We start from the raw sequence: 20,638 nt of genomic DNA, 5'->3' as shown, positions 1-20,638 counted from the left end.
AGGGCGCTGGTCTTTCGCGAAACAAGTCCGGCAACGGTGCAGAGCATGGAGATCTGGTGACTATCTTCCCATAGTCGACACGATGAGGGACAGCGTCTGGAAATAGGCTTGGATACACCTACAAGTGTTCATTGTATACTGAATAATTATCCCTCCATCCTATTCTACAAGCAGTTTAAGGGTATTAAGGTAGAATGCGCCTCGGGGACAGATATCAAACTTTTTCAATAGTGTTTAGGTCTAACACTTGTGGGGGCTAATTTTGAAACTTCACGGCTTCGATTTGTGAAATTAGACAATTTATTTTTCCCCAAACCGGCAATTTTGTAATTCAATTGTCAGCATAGAGTGGGTAATTTGTTTCTCTAGTACCGAATTTTGCACTGTGACCCCAATTTTTACACTTAATTTCAAAAGGGAATGATTTGAGGTTTCCTCATTGAAGATTTGGGCAACAGTGTAAGCCCTTCGCAGTCGAGGCGTGTACTAACTTAAGTCCAAGAACTGTTAGCAAATGTACACAGGAGAAGTCGAAGACGACGGGCGCTGACTCTGTTGGTCACCAGAACTGATCATTAACGAGTCCAATAATGCAGCAAGAAATACGGTCTTCACAATTGTTGGAACCAGGAACACAACGATGAAGCTGGCAACGAAAAAAGTAAAACAACAAGTCAGTCCTTTGTCTCTATATTGAGTCAATGAAGCGATGAAGCAGCTATAATGTTCCTGTCGTCCTGCGTGCATAGATCTCTATCTCCATGAACGGCGGCGGCGTAGTCTTGCTATGTCACATTTTTTTGGAAATGATAGCTTGAAACTTACAATTCTGATGCTGCTCTGGATAGTTAAAAGAAGGTTATCAAAGTGCGCAAAAACATCGCTCACAAGACGGGGATCTGAACAATCTTTTCGAAGGTAACCATCGTTGGATAAGTTACACTTTTAAAGTAATAAGAATGTATAGGTAGAATGCGCCTCGGAGACAGATATTCGGAATCTCAAACTTTAACAATTCTTTCTTGATCTACCACTTGTAGCGGCTTATTTTAAAGCTCTGTGAAAGAAAATTTTTACCGGCTTAGTTTTTCGAAAATTGAAATTTTATTTTTCTCAATAGATTTAACAGAGGGATGGCGGCCATTTTTAATTTCAAATATCGGTAAATCTCGGGTAACTTGTTCTCTAGTACTTAAATTTGCACTGTGACCCCCGATTTCTATTCTAGATATTGAAAAGGTATAGTTGAAAGATTCATTGATGAAAGTTTGAGCGAAAGTTTAATGAAGTCTTTCACTTTCGAGGCGCAAACTACTGACTGAAACTGCATTTTGCTGGGTTTCTGTTCAAATTTAATACTCACAACAAACGACCGACCGATCAAGGCATGCGGTCCAACCAGCGTCCAATCATCAGTGACCAGTTCAGTATCGAAGTTGCCATCTTCATCCACCAACACATCGATTTGGTCTTCAGTATTTTGGAAGGCGCCCCCTAGAGATTGACATACCTCACTCAGGTCACCAAGTTGGTGAGGTGTCAGGTAGACTTGTCCATCAGCCAAAGTTGGATCTAGGCCATGTATCGTTATGTTCATTTCCAAGTGACCGTTGTGCTCCAACTGTCGATGTTTTTGTACCATGAGTTGCAACAATATGTTAAACACACAAACAGTTTTAGTTTTCAATTTGATGATAAGGCTTTCTCGTTGAGAACAGCAAACATCTGAAGGAAACTTGAACGCATGCGCATAAGGACAACTATGAAATATATACATGTATGTAATTGCTGAAATATACTCTCTTGTCTTCATTAGAGGTCTTACATTGCACTTTGACACATTGCTCGCGCGTTAACTTTTTGACAAAATTTCTTTCAGATTTTGTCGACAGCATAAAGTAAAAAAGTAAATTGGCCCAACATGTTGAACATCAACAGGTCATAATATTAATTTGAATAAATGCACACAAAAATAAAGCAACTTTCTGCGTTGATCACAGATGCATGATTTCATTTTTACCTTTTCTCTCATCCTGATCTTTCCGCCGATGTCTAAGATGGATTCGTCGACTTCTCCGTCTTCGTTGGTCACGATATTTGGCCGAAGTTCACAGTAACCATAGCGATGGGTGCTGTCATCATCTGGGCACGTCAAGGACGTGTCAATTAGAATGTGATTATTATCAATGTTTGTGGGTGTAATATTTGCTGGTCTTTCTTACGCATGGTGGTGCAAATAAATATTTCCTGCACGATTCTGGCTGCATGAATATCCAATTTTACGCTCGTAAGCCCATATAGGAAGAAAAACGTTACCCCCCCCCCCGCAAAAACAAAACAAAACAAACAAAACAAAAAACAAAAAACAAACAAAAACAAGTGGCGCTTCTTCAAGCGGGGACCCTCCTTCGCTGTAGCATAGAGACTGTACTGTGCAGACCTAGTCAAGCCATGCGGACCGGACGACGCAACGACTCTCAATGACAAGCAATGTATTGCAATTATCACCACTTTGGTAGAGGTATGGATTGTGTTGCACTACTCCCTCAGAACCAATATCATAACAGCTGGGAAAACATGTCTTTTTATTGTCCCATGTTGCAAACCATGCCAAAAATCTCAAGGTGACGATTGCTCGCTCATGCATTGTACTGATCTTGATTTTCAAAGACCAGGGAAACTGATTACTGTAGCTATAAAGACGCACCGTTAAATTTAGTAAACTTTAATTTCCGGGGTGTGAATCAGGTTCATACCGCTCCACACAATTGTAGAAATCGATGTCTTTCTTCTATATCCCAAGGTAGTATGCGCCTCGAAAGTGAAATACTTAAACTTTTGCTCAAACTTCAAATATTCTCTACTAAATCAACAATAAAAATCAGGGGTCACCATACAAAGTTTGTAACAAACGAAACAAATTACCGAACATTTTGCGATATATGAAATTCAAAATGGCCGCCATCCTTGTGTTAACTCTATGGGGGGAAATTAAATTTTGGATTGTCGAAAAACTAAGACGGTGAAAGTTTTACTTCTCCAATAGGTTTAAAATTAGCCCCAACAAGTGGTAGATCAGAAAAGAATTATAGGAATTTTAGAGTCTAAATATCTGTCCCCGAGGCGCGTTCTACCTTAAGAAGCTGGTATTAGAACACAGACTGACCTTCGCAAGCTGTGATGAGACAGCATCCTCCGACAACCAGACAACAGACGATAGCGTTCACAATCTTCATTTGAACCCCTGATTTTCTGATAATGCCGTGTCCCAGTTTACCTTATGTGAAGTCTTCCTCGCAAACAGAAAACTCGCGATGTAATTGTGCGCGAGTCAGTTGGATCCTTGCCGGCCAAACACAAATAACAAGTCCCGGCGCCCCACCATGACGTATCAGCTTCGTACCAGCATTTCAGCAGCTAACAGTTTGACAAGGAAGTCTGTGTTGGCGGTACCATCACTTTTTTCGCTTTAAAAGTGTTCTAGGAACAAAAGAGTGTCTATAGTGCTGGTCCAAGTTCAAAGAGGTCACTTTTCCTTTCTATGAAATATTACATCTATTAATCATTGCACTTAATAAATATCATAATTACTTCGTCACACGATGCTAAGGTAGTTCGACCTTCGATAATGAAACACTTCAACTTTTGCTCAAATTTTCAACCATTCTCTCCATATCAAGAATGAAAATTATTATACCAGAGAAACAAATCACCCTATGTTAATTAAATCCTGTGTTATCTCTGTAGGAGAATACTAAAGTTCCCGATTTTCACAAAACTTTACTTACTAAACTCCAAGAACTTCTAACTAACCCCTCAAAAGTGACAGACCAAAAACACTGTTGGAACTTATTTGGGATAATTGGATGGTGAAGTAATGTCGGTTTTATCTGCAAATATAAGCTCATCTGCTTTTCTTTTTAAGTTATAAACTTGTCTTTCTAAGTAATTTGTAATATTGCAACTTTCAGCTATAGGGCACCTAACACTTTTGAGCAATTTGAAAAATATGAAGATCCATTTATCCCAAATTAGTTCCAATCGTGTTCAAACCAGAATTATAAAAGTTTGAGAGTCCGAATATCTGTCCCCGAGGCGCATTCTACCTTAAGCGTTTTTGAACTGCCTGCTTGATGAAGTCATATATGTCACTGTGAATTCAAAATAAAACCGACGTCAATTTCTGAGACCCTGTTACTATACCCACTGCGTATGTTGAACAACAATTGACTTTTCAGCAAATAAATACTTGATCTGTGTTCGTTCTTAATTAGTCTTACAAGATAAACTCTAAAAATAAACCGCGTTATTTTCACCATAATAATAATAATAATAATAATAATAATAATAATAATAATGATGATGATTGATGGAACTGCCTTCTTTAATGAGGAAGTAAATTACACGGGTAGCATTACGTAAATGATGCCGATTCATTTCCGAAGGCCGCGGGTACTAGCGCGCTTTTAACGGATTCACCTCGGCAAATATTATCACGATTGTATGGAAATATCCATAGCAACGCCATTAATAGTTTTGCACGGACAATACCAGCCTAATTAACCCGCAAAAGTCAACGTCAACATCGTCGATTCGATCTGATCTGTGCTACCGGTACGGTTCTACCATGACCGCACATTTCTGAAGCTAGCTGGCACTGTTTGCGTCTTCTAATGAATCATAGTGTTCGGCAGTCTTAGGGCATCGGTATGGCAAGTCACAGAGTAATGAAGATTTACACAGTTTCCGGTTGCTTTCCCTTGATAATTCTTCTGATGTCCACGATGGTGATACAATCAACACAAGGTAAGAAACCCGAACACTGTAAAGCGAGCAACACCAACATACATTCTTGCATACTAAGTTAAAGAAGACTCCGTGGTTAGTTCTGGAGGTAGTGTCAAGAACATCGACTGTGCCACGAGCAAAAAAAGAAGAAATAGTGTGACGCAATGCCACGTTTATTGCGAACAAGTGTTGATGTTATTATTTTTTTTGTCTGTCGAGTATTACTTAAAGGGAGACTGTCGTCGGAATTGCGCGTGTGCGACTTTCTTGTTTACAAGCATTGTATTTTATGCATGCTATCTAGATGCATCAAGTCAACATGGCTGGAACATTTAAATTTTACGGTATGCATTGTTAACAACATGTTTTAACTTTCATCAATCGCCAACGTACCCTAGATACAGTGTTACATCGGTCATAGGGGTCCCTTACAACCTTTAAGCAGAGTTCCGACGACAGCCTCTCTTTAAAATTTTGTATACAGCATGTAACTCTTAAATGACCTAATAGACCAAAGTTCACTGAAGATGTAACATATGTCAAATCGATGACGTCAGCATATGTAAAACATCTTCATTTCATAGACCTGACTATTAGAATTGTTAGTAAGTCATGAGGTATATGCTAACCAGTGCGGTCATCCAACGTGAGTAACAATGAATTGCACGGTGACACCCCCTCTGATTTTATTCTTGCTTTTGTAAATGAATGGTCAAAAGTTTCATGGAGGAAAGTTTGAGAAAAAGTTTAAGTCTTTCACTTTCGAAGCGCATACTACCTTAATAGGCTCACTAAGCTCATGTGAGTGAAATGTTGAAGCACTTTTATCTCTTACTCTTGAGTAATACATTAATTTTCCTGATTATTATCACGATGGTTTGTACATTTGTATTATTTAGAAAGGACAGATAGCATTTTTCACTATACCTACTGCGCTATTCATCAGAACATACAAACCGACGAGGAAATGGGTATTGCCGATCTCTTGTCGAGCATTGCCGGTGATATACAGTTGAGACAGCTGGTAAGTGCCCACAAGTCTTCGTAAACTTATCAATGCCTTCGAAATGCCTTTAGACAATTTTTGAGTGCACAGGGTTCATGTGTGTATGAGAGAGAGAGAGAGAGAGAGAGAGAGAGAGAGAGAGAGAGAGAGAGAGAGAGAGAGAGAGAGAGAGAGAGAGAGAGAGAGAGAGAGAGAGAGACAGACAGACAGACAGACAGAGGCAAAATGAATGCTGTTGCTGGGTATTCAAAATGGTTGAGGGAGAAAACAGAGAAATTGTGACGTATATCAAGAATAAAGTGGAAAGTAAATGATGAAGAATAAATGCAGAGATCGTGAAATTCATCGAATATAGATATCCAGTCGAAGCGCAAGTTGGGTTGTTCATATCATTAAGATCAAATTTGATCCATACCCATTTCACTTTTTTTCCTCTCGGAAAGGATCTTCGGTCGTTATTTCCAGCGGAGAGATTCCCGATCCAAATTCGTTTTAATCTCAAGAACTTCGACATTTCATCGGACGCAGAGTACTCGATCGCAATACATGAGTTTGGTGTTATCTATGAAGGGAGCTGTGCGCTGTCAGGGGAAAGGATTGTCGTCAATGACGGAAATGGGTGAGGATTGGAGTTATTGGGTACCAGTAGGAAAGTCGACGTTTTCCGGTGACGTCATCAATTTCGTAGCATGTATGCAAAATAGCGTGTGGTCATCACTGTGTATTTAATACACAATAGTCGCTCAGGACTTTACAAGGTAGATAGGCTCCAATAGAAATGACAACGTTTTCCATTGGCGCCATCAATTTCGTGGAAAAAATTGTGTCCACTGTATTGTTAACGGACAGTAATCGCCTATGACTTTATAGATAGTTACCGGTAGAACACAATTTACAGTGAAGTCATCATTTTGTAGCGTAATTGCGATGACTGAACATGGTGAGGTGAGATGCAAATTTCAAAAGCTGTCATTTTCCCTTTGATCAGGTCACAACGAACTTCAGCTTCATTGAGACCAGACGATACCGGGGCACTATTCATGAATTTCATCGACATCGGGATTAGTTTGACAGGCCAGGAATCCATCGTTGGACGGTCTCTCGTTGTGAGTACAGTTACATCCCTAGCTTACCTATATCATCCAACGATTAATGATGACAGCCAAGACTAATTCGCTCGAACGAAGGTCAATATATTTTCTCCTGTTTGGGGGGTCTACTTTGTTTGTGAACATGTCAACAAGCACATACCAAGCTTATGCCAAGTGTACCGCTTTATGACTAAAACGAAGACAACAACATCTACAATGGTGGTGATGATGATGATGATGATGATGATGATGATGATGATGATGATCATCATGATGATTATCATCTTCGTCACCATCATCATCATCAAACTAAAGTGCAATCTAGTCGATGGCCATGCTTTTTGCGTAGTGGCATATGAATACATTTTACAAAAAATAGCCATCATCAAGGAGATGTATCACTTAGGGAACAATGCAATATGAGAAGGCAAATAGGTTAGGTAACAAAATACGTTTCATTGACTTATTTCACAATGTCCTTAACAAACGTAATCGATGTGAAAACGCTATACACCCATTTCATGTTTGCAGATACATGGAAACGGACAAAGTGACTTGGAAGTGAAATACAACAGTACCCGACTAGCGTGCTGCATTATCGGTGAAAGTGACGGCAGGTCTTGGTGACCTGGAAGTGACAGCAGCTTTTGGTGACGGTGAACGTGATGGCAGTTCAAGATAATCGAGACCGTCTCGTTCTACCTTAAAAAAGATGTCAGATAGCCTTCGACCCTAGCTTGTTCTCGTAACAGATTGATAAAGATATAAAATTTAGCACGATTGGAACTAAATTGGAATAATTGTATGTCTGTTTAATCTGCAAATGTAAGCTCATCTGCTTTTCTCTTTAAGTTATACACTTGTTTTGATGAGTAATCTGTAATATTGCAACATTCAGCTATATTGCACCTGACACTTTTGAGAAATTTGACAAATATGAAGATCCAATTCTCAAAGTAGCTCCAATCGTGTTAAATATAAATATGATATATATGATGTCTTACTTTTCATCCATATATATATATATATATATATATATATATATATATATATATATATATATATATATATATATATATATATAATTTAAACATCAAGCACTCATTTTCAACATAGACATGTTTATTGCTTTATTTCATCTACTTATGCATGGGGTTTATGGGATTCAATTTGAAACAGCGTTAAAGGTATTGCAGATGTGATGATGATGATAAAACGCTAAATGATCGTCAAGTTTTCCATGCAAATTATTACATTAAATGTGTTACATTGAATAATAAACGGTGCCATGTTAGCGGTATAATTGCTATATGATCTACAAAATTGTTGATGGAGTCACGTACTTACAACTCTACTGTCAACTTTTATAACATGTTGTATTCGGTGCATGCAGTACTAGTGTTAATAGCAAGAAATTGTCAAATTGTCACGGAAACGGAATTCTAAACTTTGACTCCGTGTACTGCTTTTACTTGGCATGCAAACAATTAATGCTAACACTTATGCATTATATATATTTCGGCTCATCAAGTTCTAGAACATTACAAAACTAATGCAGAACAGAAGTAAGATAAACTGTTGTTATTCTAACCTGATATTTAAATAACCTTAAATAACCTTTGACCGAGTCAAATCGCCTTTCTAGTGGAATCGTTTTTGCTTAGTAGGTCAAAAGTCGTTAAAATACAACGGAGATTAAGTTGGATAGTGATCCCATGTCTGAATTTCATCGTACAGTGCATCTCCAGGACAGGAGGTTGATCCAACATCGCGATGTCCCTTCAGCGTGTAATCACTTGATATGTATCCCTCCGCAATGCCGCAGTCAATTAGGGCCTGGGCTGCATCTAGGGCCGACTGATTTGGCTGTAATCACAAAGCTGTACATGATTTATGACATAAGGGAATAATTTTCTATTCTTTATTTTCAGACGTAAAGAATGATTTAAATTCTGTCGAAATTACTTTTCTACCTACCTGTCTCCTATCTATCTATCTATCTATCCATCTATCTATCTATCTATCTATCTATCTATCTATCTATCTATCTATCCATCCATCCATCCATCCATCTATCTATCTATCCATCCATCCATCCATCCATCCATCCATCCATCCATCCATACATACATATACGCACACTTACATCGATCCTGTAGACAGACAGACAGACAGACAGACAGACAGACAGACAGACAGATACATACATACATGCATGCATGCATACATTCGTACATAGATACATACATAGTTACATAGATACTGACAGATAGACAGACAGACAGACAGACAGACAGACAGACAGACAGACAGACAGACAGACAGATAGATAGATAGATAGATAGATAGATAGATAGATAGATAGATAGATAGATAGATAGATAGATGGATAGATAGATAGATAGATAAACAGACATAGATAGATACATACTTACATAGATAGATACATCGAGAGATAGGTAGATAGATAGATAGATAGATAGATAGATAGATAGATAGATAGATAGATAGATAGATAGATAGATAGATACATACATACATACATACATACATACATACATACATACATACATACATACATACATACATACATACATACATACATACATACATATGACTGCTAACAAACCATTACAATGGTGTTCAGCAATTCAATTTATCGACAATTTTCATCATATTTCTACTGTTTATCAACTCTCAAACTTCAATAATTCTATCATTTGCATTCTAATCTAAATCACGTCATCATACACATACCAGCGCATCCATGAAGTTTCCCATGAAGCTTACAGCATGGGACTCATCATTGTAACCAGCTGTGTGGGCACCTTCGACTGCCCATCCGCGGCCTTCGTAAGCATTACCATCTTGGCCAATCAGGAAGCTGTAACCGATGTCATTCCAGCCTATGGCAATGAATAGGGTGTTTGGTCATGAATCAGTTTAAGATTAAATAGAACTGTGTCTCATTAGGTTTATCGGTCTATCAAACTGCTGCCCGAACAATAATCTTTTTAAAACTTGTCTATTTGTCTCTGTATCAGTGTGCCCAACCCTCTTTCAAATCACACAATCTCTTTATTATACTGATTACTAATAAACGCCCATCACTTTGAAAAGATATGCGATATTGGGACTGCGACTTTACAAGTGTTATAGGTAACCGTTATTAACCAGTATCAATCTTGATTATTTTTCAATTACTTTAAGCGACCCAGTTTGGTTTTTGTCGTAAAGCTGGGTTGCACAATAAGATTTTGAGGTCTCACACATCTGTACAAATTAAGGCAGTTGATATTTCGAGTAAATCTATCTTCCCTATAGTTTATTTTTTCTCTCAAAATCATCACGGAATAATGCACTCATTCTATTAAAAACGCATTCTAGGCTTAATATGTCTTGCATGATGAAATAAATGTTGTATTTCCTCTCTGAAAATTGATGCAACAATGCACTAGGGCCTTGTGAAAAAGTAGCAACTTAAAAAACTTACACTTTTGTTCAAACTTTCTTCAATGAAACTTTCAATTCCCTTGCAAAACCAACAATAAAAAAATCATGGATCACCGTGCAAAGTTTGGTACTAGAGAAACAAATTACATATATTACCGATGTTTGAAATTCAAAGTGGTCACGGCATTTCCAGTGTAACCTTCCATTATGATGAACAATAAAATTTTCAATTTTTGAAATACTAAGACGGTGAAAAATTTTGCCACTACAGGAACTTTGAAACGAGCCAAAAAATGTGGTAAATCAGAGAAGAATTGTAAACATTTGAGAGACCAAACATCTGTCCCCTAGACGCCTTCTACCTTAGATGATTATAGCCATAACTCGCAAAAGCATTTTAAAAATGATATTTGTGCAATAAAAAGGTCATGCTTCTTCTTGTTCTCCCTATTTTATATTGAAACATGTTCAGTGTGCAATGCCATTATCGATGACCGATTACCCTTGAACTCATACACTGACAAGTCTGTGTTAAGGTAGAACGCGCTTTGGGGACAGATATTCTTACTCTCAAACTTTAACAATTCTTTTCTGATATACCACTCCTGCATGGGGAGTCATTTTAAAGCTCTTGGTATAAGAATTTTTTTCACCGGCTTAGTTTTTCGAAATTCGAAAATTTTACTTTTCTCTTTAGAGTTAACACAGGGATGGCGGCCATTTTGAATTTTGAATATCAGTAAATCATTGGTTATTTGTTTCTTTAGAACCAGAATTTGTACGGTGACCCACCGATTTTTATTTTTGATATTGAAAGAGAATTGTTGGAACATTTCTCGATGAAATTTTGAGCAAAAGATTAATTCTTTTACTTTCGAGGTGCATACTACCTTAAGGAAGTAGTTAGACACAAGTACATGGTGGTTACCTTTGTTGTCCATGTGATAGTCTTGGATTGCTCACCTCTTCTTACAAGCCTCGATATCGTAACATGTATTACCCGCTGTGTGGTGAATGAAGGTCAAGTCCACGGGTACACCCATGCTGCTTGTATCAAGAGGATCACGGGCCCCCCATTCGCTTCTTGAAACTAATCTCACACTGCCACAATATGTACCTGGTAAACAATAGTGAGAGTCCTAGTAAAAAAGACTGAAAAAGCTACTAAACATTTACTTTGGCCCTGATGTTTACAGCATTTTGTGTGTAATTTTATTAATTTTTTTTTAACAGAGATATCGCATGAGATACTTTAATCAGTATGAAGAAATCGAACCCTCTATAACTGCCCATGAACCAGTTAGACATAGTGACATCATACATTTGTTGCGTTGAGGCCTGAGAATAGCCCTTAAAACAGCTTCAAACGGCTGTAGGCTGAGGGCATCAAATTCTTAGGACTTTTTGAGTGACTCTAGCTCTCAGGGCTTTGCCTGAGGAAAAACAAACAAACGTACGTTTATACCCGAATATGGCCCGTCTATGTGTGTTTTGTAACACACCTCATCCAAATTTTCATACCGAAAAATCCAGGCAGAATTTCCACTGTCACTCGTGTCACTCGTCCCGGTTGCACTGGCGACGCCACCATCTCCCTTACAGGCTCTATCATGTGCATGTGACCTAATATTTGCTGTATGTTGGTTAAAAGTCGCACGAAACAAATGCCACTCCTTACCTGGAGCACAGCATCTTCTGTTGGCCGGACCGGAACACTTGCCACTGTGATAAGAACCGGAGCAGGCAATACTGTCATCTTGACATGTACCGCCAAGTGCAGAACACAACGGGTCGTCTGAAAACAAAACGTCTTGTATTTTCCCTTTGGTTGCTTTTATTGTAAACCCGAAAAGATTCAAACCCTTTCAGAGTGTGCTTTAAAAGTCTAACGAAACAAATCCCACTCACCTGGAACTGGAACGCAGCACCTTCTGTTGGCCGGACCGGAACACTTGCCACTGTGATACGAACCGGAGCAGGCAATACTGTCATCTTGACATGTACCGCCAAGTGCAGAACACAACGGGTCGTCTGAAAACAAAATGTCTTGTATTTTTCCTTTGGTTTGCTTTTATTGTAAACCCGAAAAGATTCAAAACCTTTCAGAGTGTGCTTTAAAAGCCTAACGAAACAAATCCCACTTCTCACCTGGAACTCAGCACCTTCTGTTGGCCGGACCGGAACACTTGCCACTGTGATACGAACCGGAGCAGGCGGAACTGTCATCTTGACATGTACCGCTTAGTGCAGAACACGCTGAATCGTCTGAAAACAAAATATCTTGTATTTTTCCTCTTATTTTCTTGCAGGGTATTGAAAGCGCACCAATTTGAATTACAACTCGGGCTAGGTTGGGAGTAGTCTCGGTTACCCAGACTCCTCTGCGTAACCGAGACTAGGTTGGGAGAGGAGTGTATAACACATTCTCTTTATAAAAGGTCAGAAGCATTAATTTCGTTTCAAATGTCAGCTGAAGTTTTTTTATTGTATTCCAAAAAGTATGTAAAGATAAATAGGATTTTGCTTGTCAACCCAGCCTGTGCGTGAGTAAAGTACGTTATTGTCGATTCCCAGTAAAGTTTCCTATCTGGAAAACAACACTTATTCTATACGAAATACAAATTTCTAAAAATTTCCATATACAGCAACCAACAACAAATTTTACAACAATGTTGGCCACGGAAACATCATGAGACCTACAAAGCTGAGCGCAGTTCTTGGCAATGAACGATTGGTTTGTCATATTATACTTATGAAAGCCCGTAAGGGACATTTTTTGTGAGGAAAAAAAATTATTATCTCGTGCGCACGAGATACTATCTTGTGCGCACGTGAAAGTATCTGGTGCGCACCAGATAGTATCTCGTGCGCACCAGATACTTTCTCGTGGCCACGAGATAGTTTCTCGTGCGCACGTGATAGTATCTGGTGCGCACGTGATAGTATCTCGTGGCCACGAGATAGTATCTGGTGCGCACGAGATAGTTAGTTTCTAGTGCGCACGAGATACTATCTGGTGCGCACCAGATAATATGCCACGAGATACTATCACGTGCGCACCAGATACTATCACGTGCGCACGAGAAACTATCTCGTGGCCACGAGAAAGTATCTGGTGCGCACCTGATACTATCTTAAGAAACAGAAGAAAACCAATATGGCCAATGAATGACCAATCAGAAATTCAGACACCTTATCTAGGGTTTAGAAGGTTCAATAACTATCACATGCGCACCAGATACTATCACGTGCGCACGAGAAACTTCCTATCACGTGCGCACCAGATACTATCTCGTGGCCACGAGATACTTTCACGTGCGCACCAGATAATATCACTTGCGCACGAGAAACTATCTCGTGGCCACGAGAAAGTATCTGGTGCGCACGAGATACTATCTGGTGCGCACCAGATACTTTCACGTGCGCACAAAATAGTATCTCGTGCGCACGAGATAATAATTTTTTTCTCACACAAAAAATGTCCCTTATGGGCTTTCATATATACTTGCGTCAGTAGCGTGTACAAACTCTTTCAATATCTCGGTCCAAGCGTCACTTACCTCCAGGTGGCACACAGCATTGTCTGTTCACGGGGCCATTACAGGACCCTGTCACGTACCAACCAGCGCAGTAGTTATGGTTATACTGACACTGCCCGCCCATAGATGCGCAAGCTTGATCACCAAGTATGACTGTATCGGTATATTAAGATATATGTCAGTTATTCAATTTCGGATGGCAAATATTCATTATTTTAATTTTCGTTCAACAACCTGACAAACAGCCATATTTTAGCGATTACTGTTTCCTTCCCCTCTCTCTCCCTCCCCTCCCTCCCTCCCTCCCTACCCTCTCTCTTTCTTTCTCTCCCCTCTTTCCCCTCTCTCTCTCTCCCTCTCTCTCTCTCTCTCACCCCTTTCTCTCGTGCACATCTAATCATAGGATAACGATAGTGCAGATATTTTTGTGATGATAATGATAACGTTAATGATGAAAATGATGATGATGTTGAGGATAATTATTATAGGCATTCTGCGCTTCGAAGCGGGGACGATTAGAACAGCGACAACTATAAAGAGAATTCATAGAAAAATCTTGGTCGACATGAGGAATGGCATTTCACAGTTAAAGAGATATTGCTACATGTACATTCACTGCAACTGTTATATAACAAAACACAAAAGACCAAAGCAGACCAAAGCCGCCTTATTCTGCCGATTTCATATTATACAATCAGATAAAGTTGGTTAAAACTAGAGAAGAACAAAATATTCTGTACGGTGTATTTTCACCAATATTATGAAATTCATTCAATCCAGCTGCAATTGTTTTTAAAAAAGCTTACCTTGAATGTAAGTGATATATAAGCAGGAAAATATCAATAATATTGTCGACGACATTTTGTATACCATGTTACAAGCTAGAAGGACGAAAAATCACTCAGGCAGCAACAAATGCACGATAAAGGCAATAAAATGCTACACTGCTGTCACAGGCGGCAGCGACTGTTATCCCATGCTGCAGTGTTCCATAATCTGCGCAAACGCTCACACACCATACATGGATCTCTGCTTACGCATAACAACAATGAAACGCTCATATATGTGTTTGATTGAATGATAGGAAAGCAATCCTATTAAACAAGTCATTGCCAATGACATAGTCCCCGCAAATATATATTTGTCAATGTGCAACAGTAGATATGTACAAATGTGATTGTAAATGCAGTTTCTAAGTCCAGAAGTGCCAAATTGACAGAAGAAGGTTTCCCCTTTCTCTTTGAATAGAAGTGGTGACATATGCTGAAAGTGCCTTGTGTTCACTTAGACAAATTTAAATGTGATCAGCGCATAGAAAATACACAAATTTTAGGACAATAAAGCATAATAGTAATAATAAATAATGGTAGAGGGCGCTATCGCATAGATCTTTAAAGTGTACTAATTGGGGTTGAATTGCATTGAATGTGCCCGTGGCACGTAAAATAGTCCGAGGATAGAAATTGAGGTGAGTATCTTGCAAGTAGTAGACTATACTACTAAAAAATGTCCACTAGTGGACTTTTTTTCAAGTAAAGTGGTCGCACAGGGCGCTCTTACATGTAATCTTGCAAGAGTAGCTGTTCCAAGTGAACTGGCTGGGGTTGACTTAAATGTGCCTGTGCAATACTCAAAAGTGATTCATGATGACAAGTTTCCTAGGGTTCGTGGAGGAAAGTGGAATAACAGTAAATATGATTCTCAAATCGAGATAAAAAGTACCCACTGCAGTAATTAAAAGCATGCAAAGGTACAAACATGCATTTCCCTAAACTGCATATGTGTATGCAGTATGTTTAAACACATGATTAAAACAACAGAGTATTGTCATGATGAAATGTACTAAACGTCATTTAATACGTAATGTAATCAGAGTAAGCATGAAACAATCAGAACAAAACAGCTACCTGGTGGCCATATTGGATCGTATCATACAGACATTTGACGTGCACATATAAGTCATGGTACGCAGTCCTTGTGCCGAGTTTAAAATAAATCTATCAAGGTATATTTTAGTAATGGCTCTGGACATGAAAAAATCGCAAAAAATGGCTATCTGGTGGCCATATTGGATTGTATCGTGAAGACATTTGACATGAGTATGTAAGTCATATTGCGTTGCCCATGTTTTAAGAAATCTGTCAAGGCATGTCTGAGTAGTGGCTCTGGACAAAAAGGTGAAAAAATGGCCATCTGGCGGCCATATTTGGTTGCATAAAGAAGACAATTGACAATATGTAAGCCATAGTGTGTTGTCCTTGTGCAAAGAAATTTGTCAAGGCACGCCTTTGTAATGGCTCTGGACATGAAAAAAATTGCAAGAAAATGACCGCCTTGCGACCATATTGGATGGTATCATGAAGACATTTGCCATGCTTATGTAAGTCATAGTGTGTTGTCCTTGTGCCAAGTTCAAAAAAATTGTCGCGGCATGGCTTGCGGTCATATTGGATCGTATCACAAAACTAATTGGCATGCATATGTATGGCATAGTGTATTATCCTTATGCCAAATTTGTAAGAAATTATGCCAGGCATGTTTTAGATATCTGCCTGCAGGGACGGACAGACGGACCGACGGAACCAAATCTATAAGTCCCAGAGTACTAAAATTAAAGATCATCACCCTGACGTACGCCAAGTCCATGGACACTTGAGGTATGACCTGTTTAAAACAAAAATTGTTAACATTAATCAGCTGTAAACACGTTTGGCTATATGTAGTTCCTTTTCATCCATACAGTATACAATGATGTTCACACTTCATCCTTTTTTAAAAGCGTCCCTGTTTTCTTAGAGTGAAAAACCTTGTGAATAAACAAATCATGCGCGACAAAACATATTTTGTAAAGTTTTCAACTGAACTTCAAAATTCTGCATAAATTATACATGTCGGTCAAAAATTTATTCTGACAAATATGTTGTCCACGTACAAGACTTGACCGACAACCAAACGAAAATTTACATGGTCTAAAAAAGCGGACACAGCCCTTGGGAAAGAACGAGTAGAAGGGGAATGCTTTAACTTTGAGTCTCACCATGATTTAAAATTTAGCCACAAAATCCTTTTTCGTCACCTTTTAGATAAAAGTAAAACGTATTCATCTTTGAAGTCGAAAGAATCACAACCTGTTTGTCGAGACAAGCGCAGCCAGCGGCGGAATAACACAATAAACAGGAGTACCAAAGTCAAGCCGTTTATTAACCCTCTCGTCGACAGTCCATGCTTCAATGAAGAGCCGGTTGCTCGTGGCGTGCCTGGAAGTCAGCGGTTCGCCAAGAGTTTCGCGATCACACACCCCGGACCACACAACACTGTTTCCTGCAATTCATTCCTTCAATATTTAAAAAGGAAATGTCAACACAGATAATTTGGGCACCCTATCCTCTCGTACCGTGTGATTCGAATTTCCTGAAATACATTCTTTCACTGCTTTCAATTCATTCAATGAAAATATTTACATGCGGCACGTCTACCTTTCTCAGTATTGGCGGCAATTTGGTGTCGACTTTTTTGTATAGGAGTTTTTGGTATATGATCTCAAAACGACCAATTGTGACTCATCAAAATAGCAAAATTATGTTAGCTAAGGGCAATCGTTGACTAGCTATCCCAACCCATGCACCTAGGGGGCAGATATTCAGACTCTCAAATTCTATGATACTTTTCTAATCTATTTCTAATCTAAATAAAATTTGCTGCCACACCCATACCCCCCAGCAGAAATCAAATGATCCTCCCCTTGCTCTGACTCTCTCAGACATGCTCGATGGCGCATATTATCATACGCATACCCAAGTCATAAGCAATCTTTGTTTCGTGCATGTGACAGGTAGATATCTTGTTCACGGACGGTCTCGTGTTTGAAAGGTGATTAATCTGTGACCAGACAAATACAGGGTATTCACAGGGTCATGAAACACTTTATCTTAATAAAATATCTCTAAACTATGAGCCAAACTATTGTGGACAAACCGTGACCACAATTTAGCGGGGGTCTTTAGAAAAATTGGTAAAAATGAAATCCCGCAAAAAGATAAGCAATGAAAGAAGTTAGGGAAAATGTCAACAAGATTTGTAACGCCTTAGAGCGGTATTCACCCTCGGTCGGAACCATGCTGTGCATGTCGCGGGGAGTTTGAATTCAAAGGTGGCCATGGACACTAGTACTGCCGACACATTTGTCTATAGTCTGCCTGTTTTGAACAGCCCCAGATAGAAACAATGGCGAGTTTTTGTGGAAATTCGGTGGTAAAATTATTGAAAAGAGGGAGCAAACAACCTAATGAAAAACCGCCATTCTTCTGGGTCTCTCCTTTGTAGATTCACAAAGAAGGCAATTGAGTGGTGACGTGGGCGCTGTTGTGTCAGAGTCAATTCACGGCCCCCAAGAGGTCAGTGAGAGAGCGTTCAGTTATTATATGCAGGGATGGGCAGGCAAAGTCATATTGTGCCCCGTCAAAATAACAGTATCCCCTATCCAGTAAAAAAATGATAACCTCTTATAAAAGATGATAAAAATTTAGTGACCGACTGCGTCATTGATTCAGTTTCAATATTTTTGTTCTTTGTGTAAAAGCTACGGTAACTATTAACAATGTTTTGTCTTCTTATTCCATATTTCATGCGCAATCATTGTTATTTTTGGAAAATAAAGTAAAATTGAAGTCTGGACCTGAATTTGATGACCAACACTAACAGCGCAGGACAATACACGATAACGTCAACAAGCTGCATAATGGTATTTCAATACGCTGTTGGAAGTACACGATGCAGAAACCATGGTTGAAGTAATTGGTATCTTTCTGATATTTTCCTAAAGGTATTATTAAGTATGTTTTCATTAAGTTATGTAACATTTTTTTCTATCCCGAAGCATTTGTTTCTTCTGACAGAATTCCTGTTCAGGTACCCCTGTTGTTGGAGCTAGAGGCGGTGTTGTTTTTGCCCCTATCTTTCCAGTCGGCCACTCAATTATCGTGAAAAGATAAACAGATAATTTAACTGGTCTGGCCTTAGTTCTCCCTTACAGGGGTAACTGTAATTTTGAACAGTGCAATTTCCTTGTTATTTTGGTTTTGTAACATCAACCGCAGTGTCTTGTACACTCTGAACCATGATGGTGAGGATAGAGGCATGTTGTAATGCCCACTGTTTTATAAGCTTTTTTGAAATAGCCTGCATAAGTATAGGCAGCAAGCGAATTGTCAGACACTGGACCGAAGAAATTGACAGTCCCTTAATGCAGTCAAAAAAATCTCAGCAGAGACCACATCCCAATATACATTACGAATATACTTTACTTCAGAATTCTGCCACTAAGTGTCGCCAAATGTCTTTTTGAAAAAGTCGTTAAAGTCATAAAAATTCATGACACAGTTACTTACAAATGCAACAACAATGGCAATTTCAAGGTTTGTATCTTTTTTATCTCTTTCATTCGCGCAAAAATGTTGTAGTATTCTATAGTGGCCCACAATTCAAAGGCATTAGTACCCTTTTAGAATACACTCCACACCTTCATTATCATATCCATGCTTCGAGTCCCTTCTTTGTCAGAATCCCTCTCGGTTGACGATCTGTGCTTCCTGCCGTTATCCAGGGAGGCACACGTTTGTGTTTTTAACAGTTCCTAAAATAATGCGACCGGGGTAAATAATTATTCACGCGGCTGATTCATGTAGCTTGCATAACACGATATGTTTCCTATTGTAATCTGTTCATTCCCACGTTGTAATGCCCAAGGCACAGCCGTTACATTCCACGTATCCTTTCTCATTCCAGGTAATTGTTGAGAAACCCAATCGACAGAAAGCTATGTTCATTTCTTCGATAGCTGCTTTGAGCCGGGACTTTTTGCATATATCTAGGTATGAGAATACAAATGGATATTTTTGAAAGACTTGGATGAATAAAATTTTGTGGTTTTTGCAATGACAGACACACATATCGAGTGTTAACCATAGCCAGCAAAAGCAAATCTGTTGTCACTTATATGCTGAAAATGTAATACATGCCCCAATAATAAGTGATTGGGCGTCTCTTCTGTTAAAAATTAAAGAATTACCAAAATGCGAGACACCACTAACGATCACAACAACGTGTGTTTGTACCTCGAGCCGCACGGTAAATACTCATTTTCTGACGATACTCCGATGAGAATACCGAACATTTGGTCAATATCATGTTCTCAAAATACCTTTGCACACTGCGGCCGTTTGCTCTGAGATCATAGACTGACAGACTGACAAGCAGATGGACTGCTATGAATAACTCATCCAGACAAAGGCACGCATCTCCAGATGATGGACTAGAAATAAACTTCATTAAAATTTCACTGACATCAAACTTTTGACATATTGTTAAAAAAAATCTTGAAAAATTACGTAAAAATAACAAATGTCAAGTCAAATGCAAGCTAAGGGAGAAATCTCACGAGAACACGGGTATGTCTCGTGATGATTCCAGATAATTCATTTAGTGGCCCAAGTCGCTGGTACATGTAGATCATGTTGAAACGAGTATTTGTTTATTTGTAATACCAGTTTTCTGTCTTTGATATCAACCCGAAGGTTAAAAAAATGACACTTCCACTCACTTCTTATCTACAAAGTCTATTTACATCGACATGGTTTGGTTTCGCGGTTGCTTATCACAATTGATATATTTTAAGATTGATGCTCAAAAGCCTACAGTTACCGAGACTGTCATATGCTTGATTTTTGAATGCAGGTAGACATATTGCACATATAGGGTTTCAG

At 38.9% G+C, this 20,638-nt stretch overlaps 3 protein-coding genes and 1 long non-coding RNA gene across 4 annotated transcripts; 1 reads left to right on the top strand and 3 right to left on the bottom strand.

Annotated features, from left to right (window-relative positions):
- Nucleotides 1-85: 85 nt before the first annotated feature.
- On the bottom strand, nucleotides 86-3,642 carry LOC139122777 (uncharacterized). Its single transcript, XM_070688483.1, has 4 exons — nucleotides 3,167-3,642; nucleotides 2,021-2,142; nucleotides 1,364-1,621; nucleotides 86-646 (listed from the first exon to the last, which is right to left on the bottom strand). The coding sequence occupies exons 1-4, from the start codon at nucleotides 3,234-3,236 to the stop codon at nucleotides 560-562; spliced, it is 537 nt and encodes a 178-aa protein (XP_070544584.1). The 5' UTR covers nucleotides 3,237-3,642; the 3' UTR covers nucleotides 86-559.
- A 919-nt stretch (nucleotides 3,643-4,561) lies between these two features.
- On the top strand, nucleotides 4,562-8,101 carry LOC139122772 (uncharacterized). The gene is made up of 5 exons (XM_070688480.1): nucleotides 4,562-4,806; nucleotides 5,688-5,812; nucleotides 6,238-6,413; nucleotides 6,783-6,900; nucleotides 7,417-8,101. The coding sequence occupies exons 1-5, from the start codon at nucleotides 4,710-4,712 to the stop codon at nucleotides 7,510-7,512; spliced, it is 612 nt and encodes a 203-aa protein (XP_070544581.1). The 5' UTR covers nucleotides 4,562-4,709; the 3' UTR covers nucleotides 7,513-8,101.
- On the bottom strand, nucleotides 8,002-12,410 carry LOC139122773 (peptidoglycan recognition protein 1-like). The gene is made up of 5 exons (XM_070688481.1): nucleotides 12,247-12,410; nucleotides 12,017-12,133; nucleotides 11,267-11,455; nucleotides 9,643-9,791; nucleotides 8,002-8,751 (listed from the first exon to the last, which is right to left on the bottom strand). The coding sequence occupies exons 3-5, from the start codon at nucleotides 11,277-11,279 to the stop codon at nucleotides 8,581-8,583; spliced, it is 333 nt and encodes a 110-aa protein (XP_070544582.1). The 5' UTR covers nucleotides 11,280-11,455; nucleotides 12,017-12,133; nucleotides 12,247-12,410; the 3' UTR covers nucleotides 8,002-8,580.
- A 76-nt stretch (nucleotides 12,411-12,486) lies between these two features.
- LOC139122775 (uncharacterized) lies at nucleotides 12,487-15,432 on the bottom strand. The gene is made up of 3 exons (XR_011549530.1): nucleotides 14,684-15,432; nucleotides 13,899-14,030; nucleotides 12,487-12,603 (listed from the first exon to the last, which is right to left on the bottom strand). It is a non-coding gene; the product is annotated as an uncharacterized lncRNA (long non-coding RNA).
- Between the last annotated feature and the right edge of the window lie 5,206 nt (nucleotides 15,433-20,638).

Source organism: Ptychodera flava, chromosome 22 (assembly GCF_041260155.1).
Source record: "Ptychodera flava strain L36383 chromosome 22, AS_Pfla_20210202, whole genome shotgun sequence".
Classification (NCBI taxonomy): domain Eukaryota; kingdom Metazoa; phylum Hemichordata; class Enteropneusta; family Ptychoderidae; genus Ptychodera; species Ptychodera flava.
The sequence above is the reverse complement of the archived record's forward strand: the minus strand, read 5'-3'. Positions and strand labels throughout refer to the sequence as shown.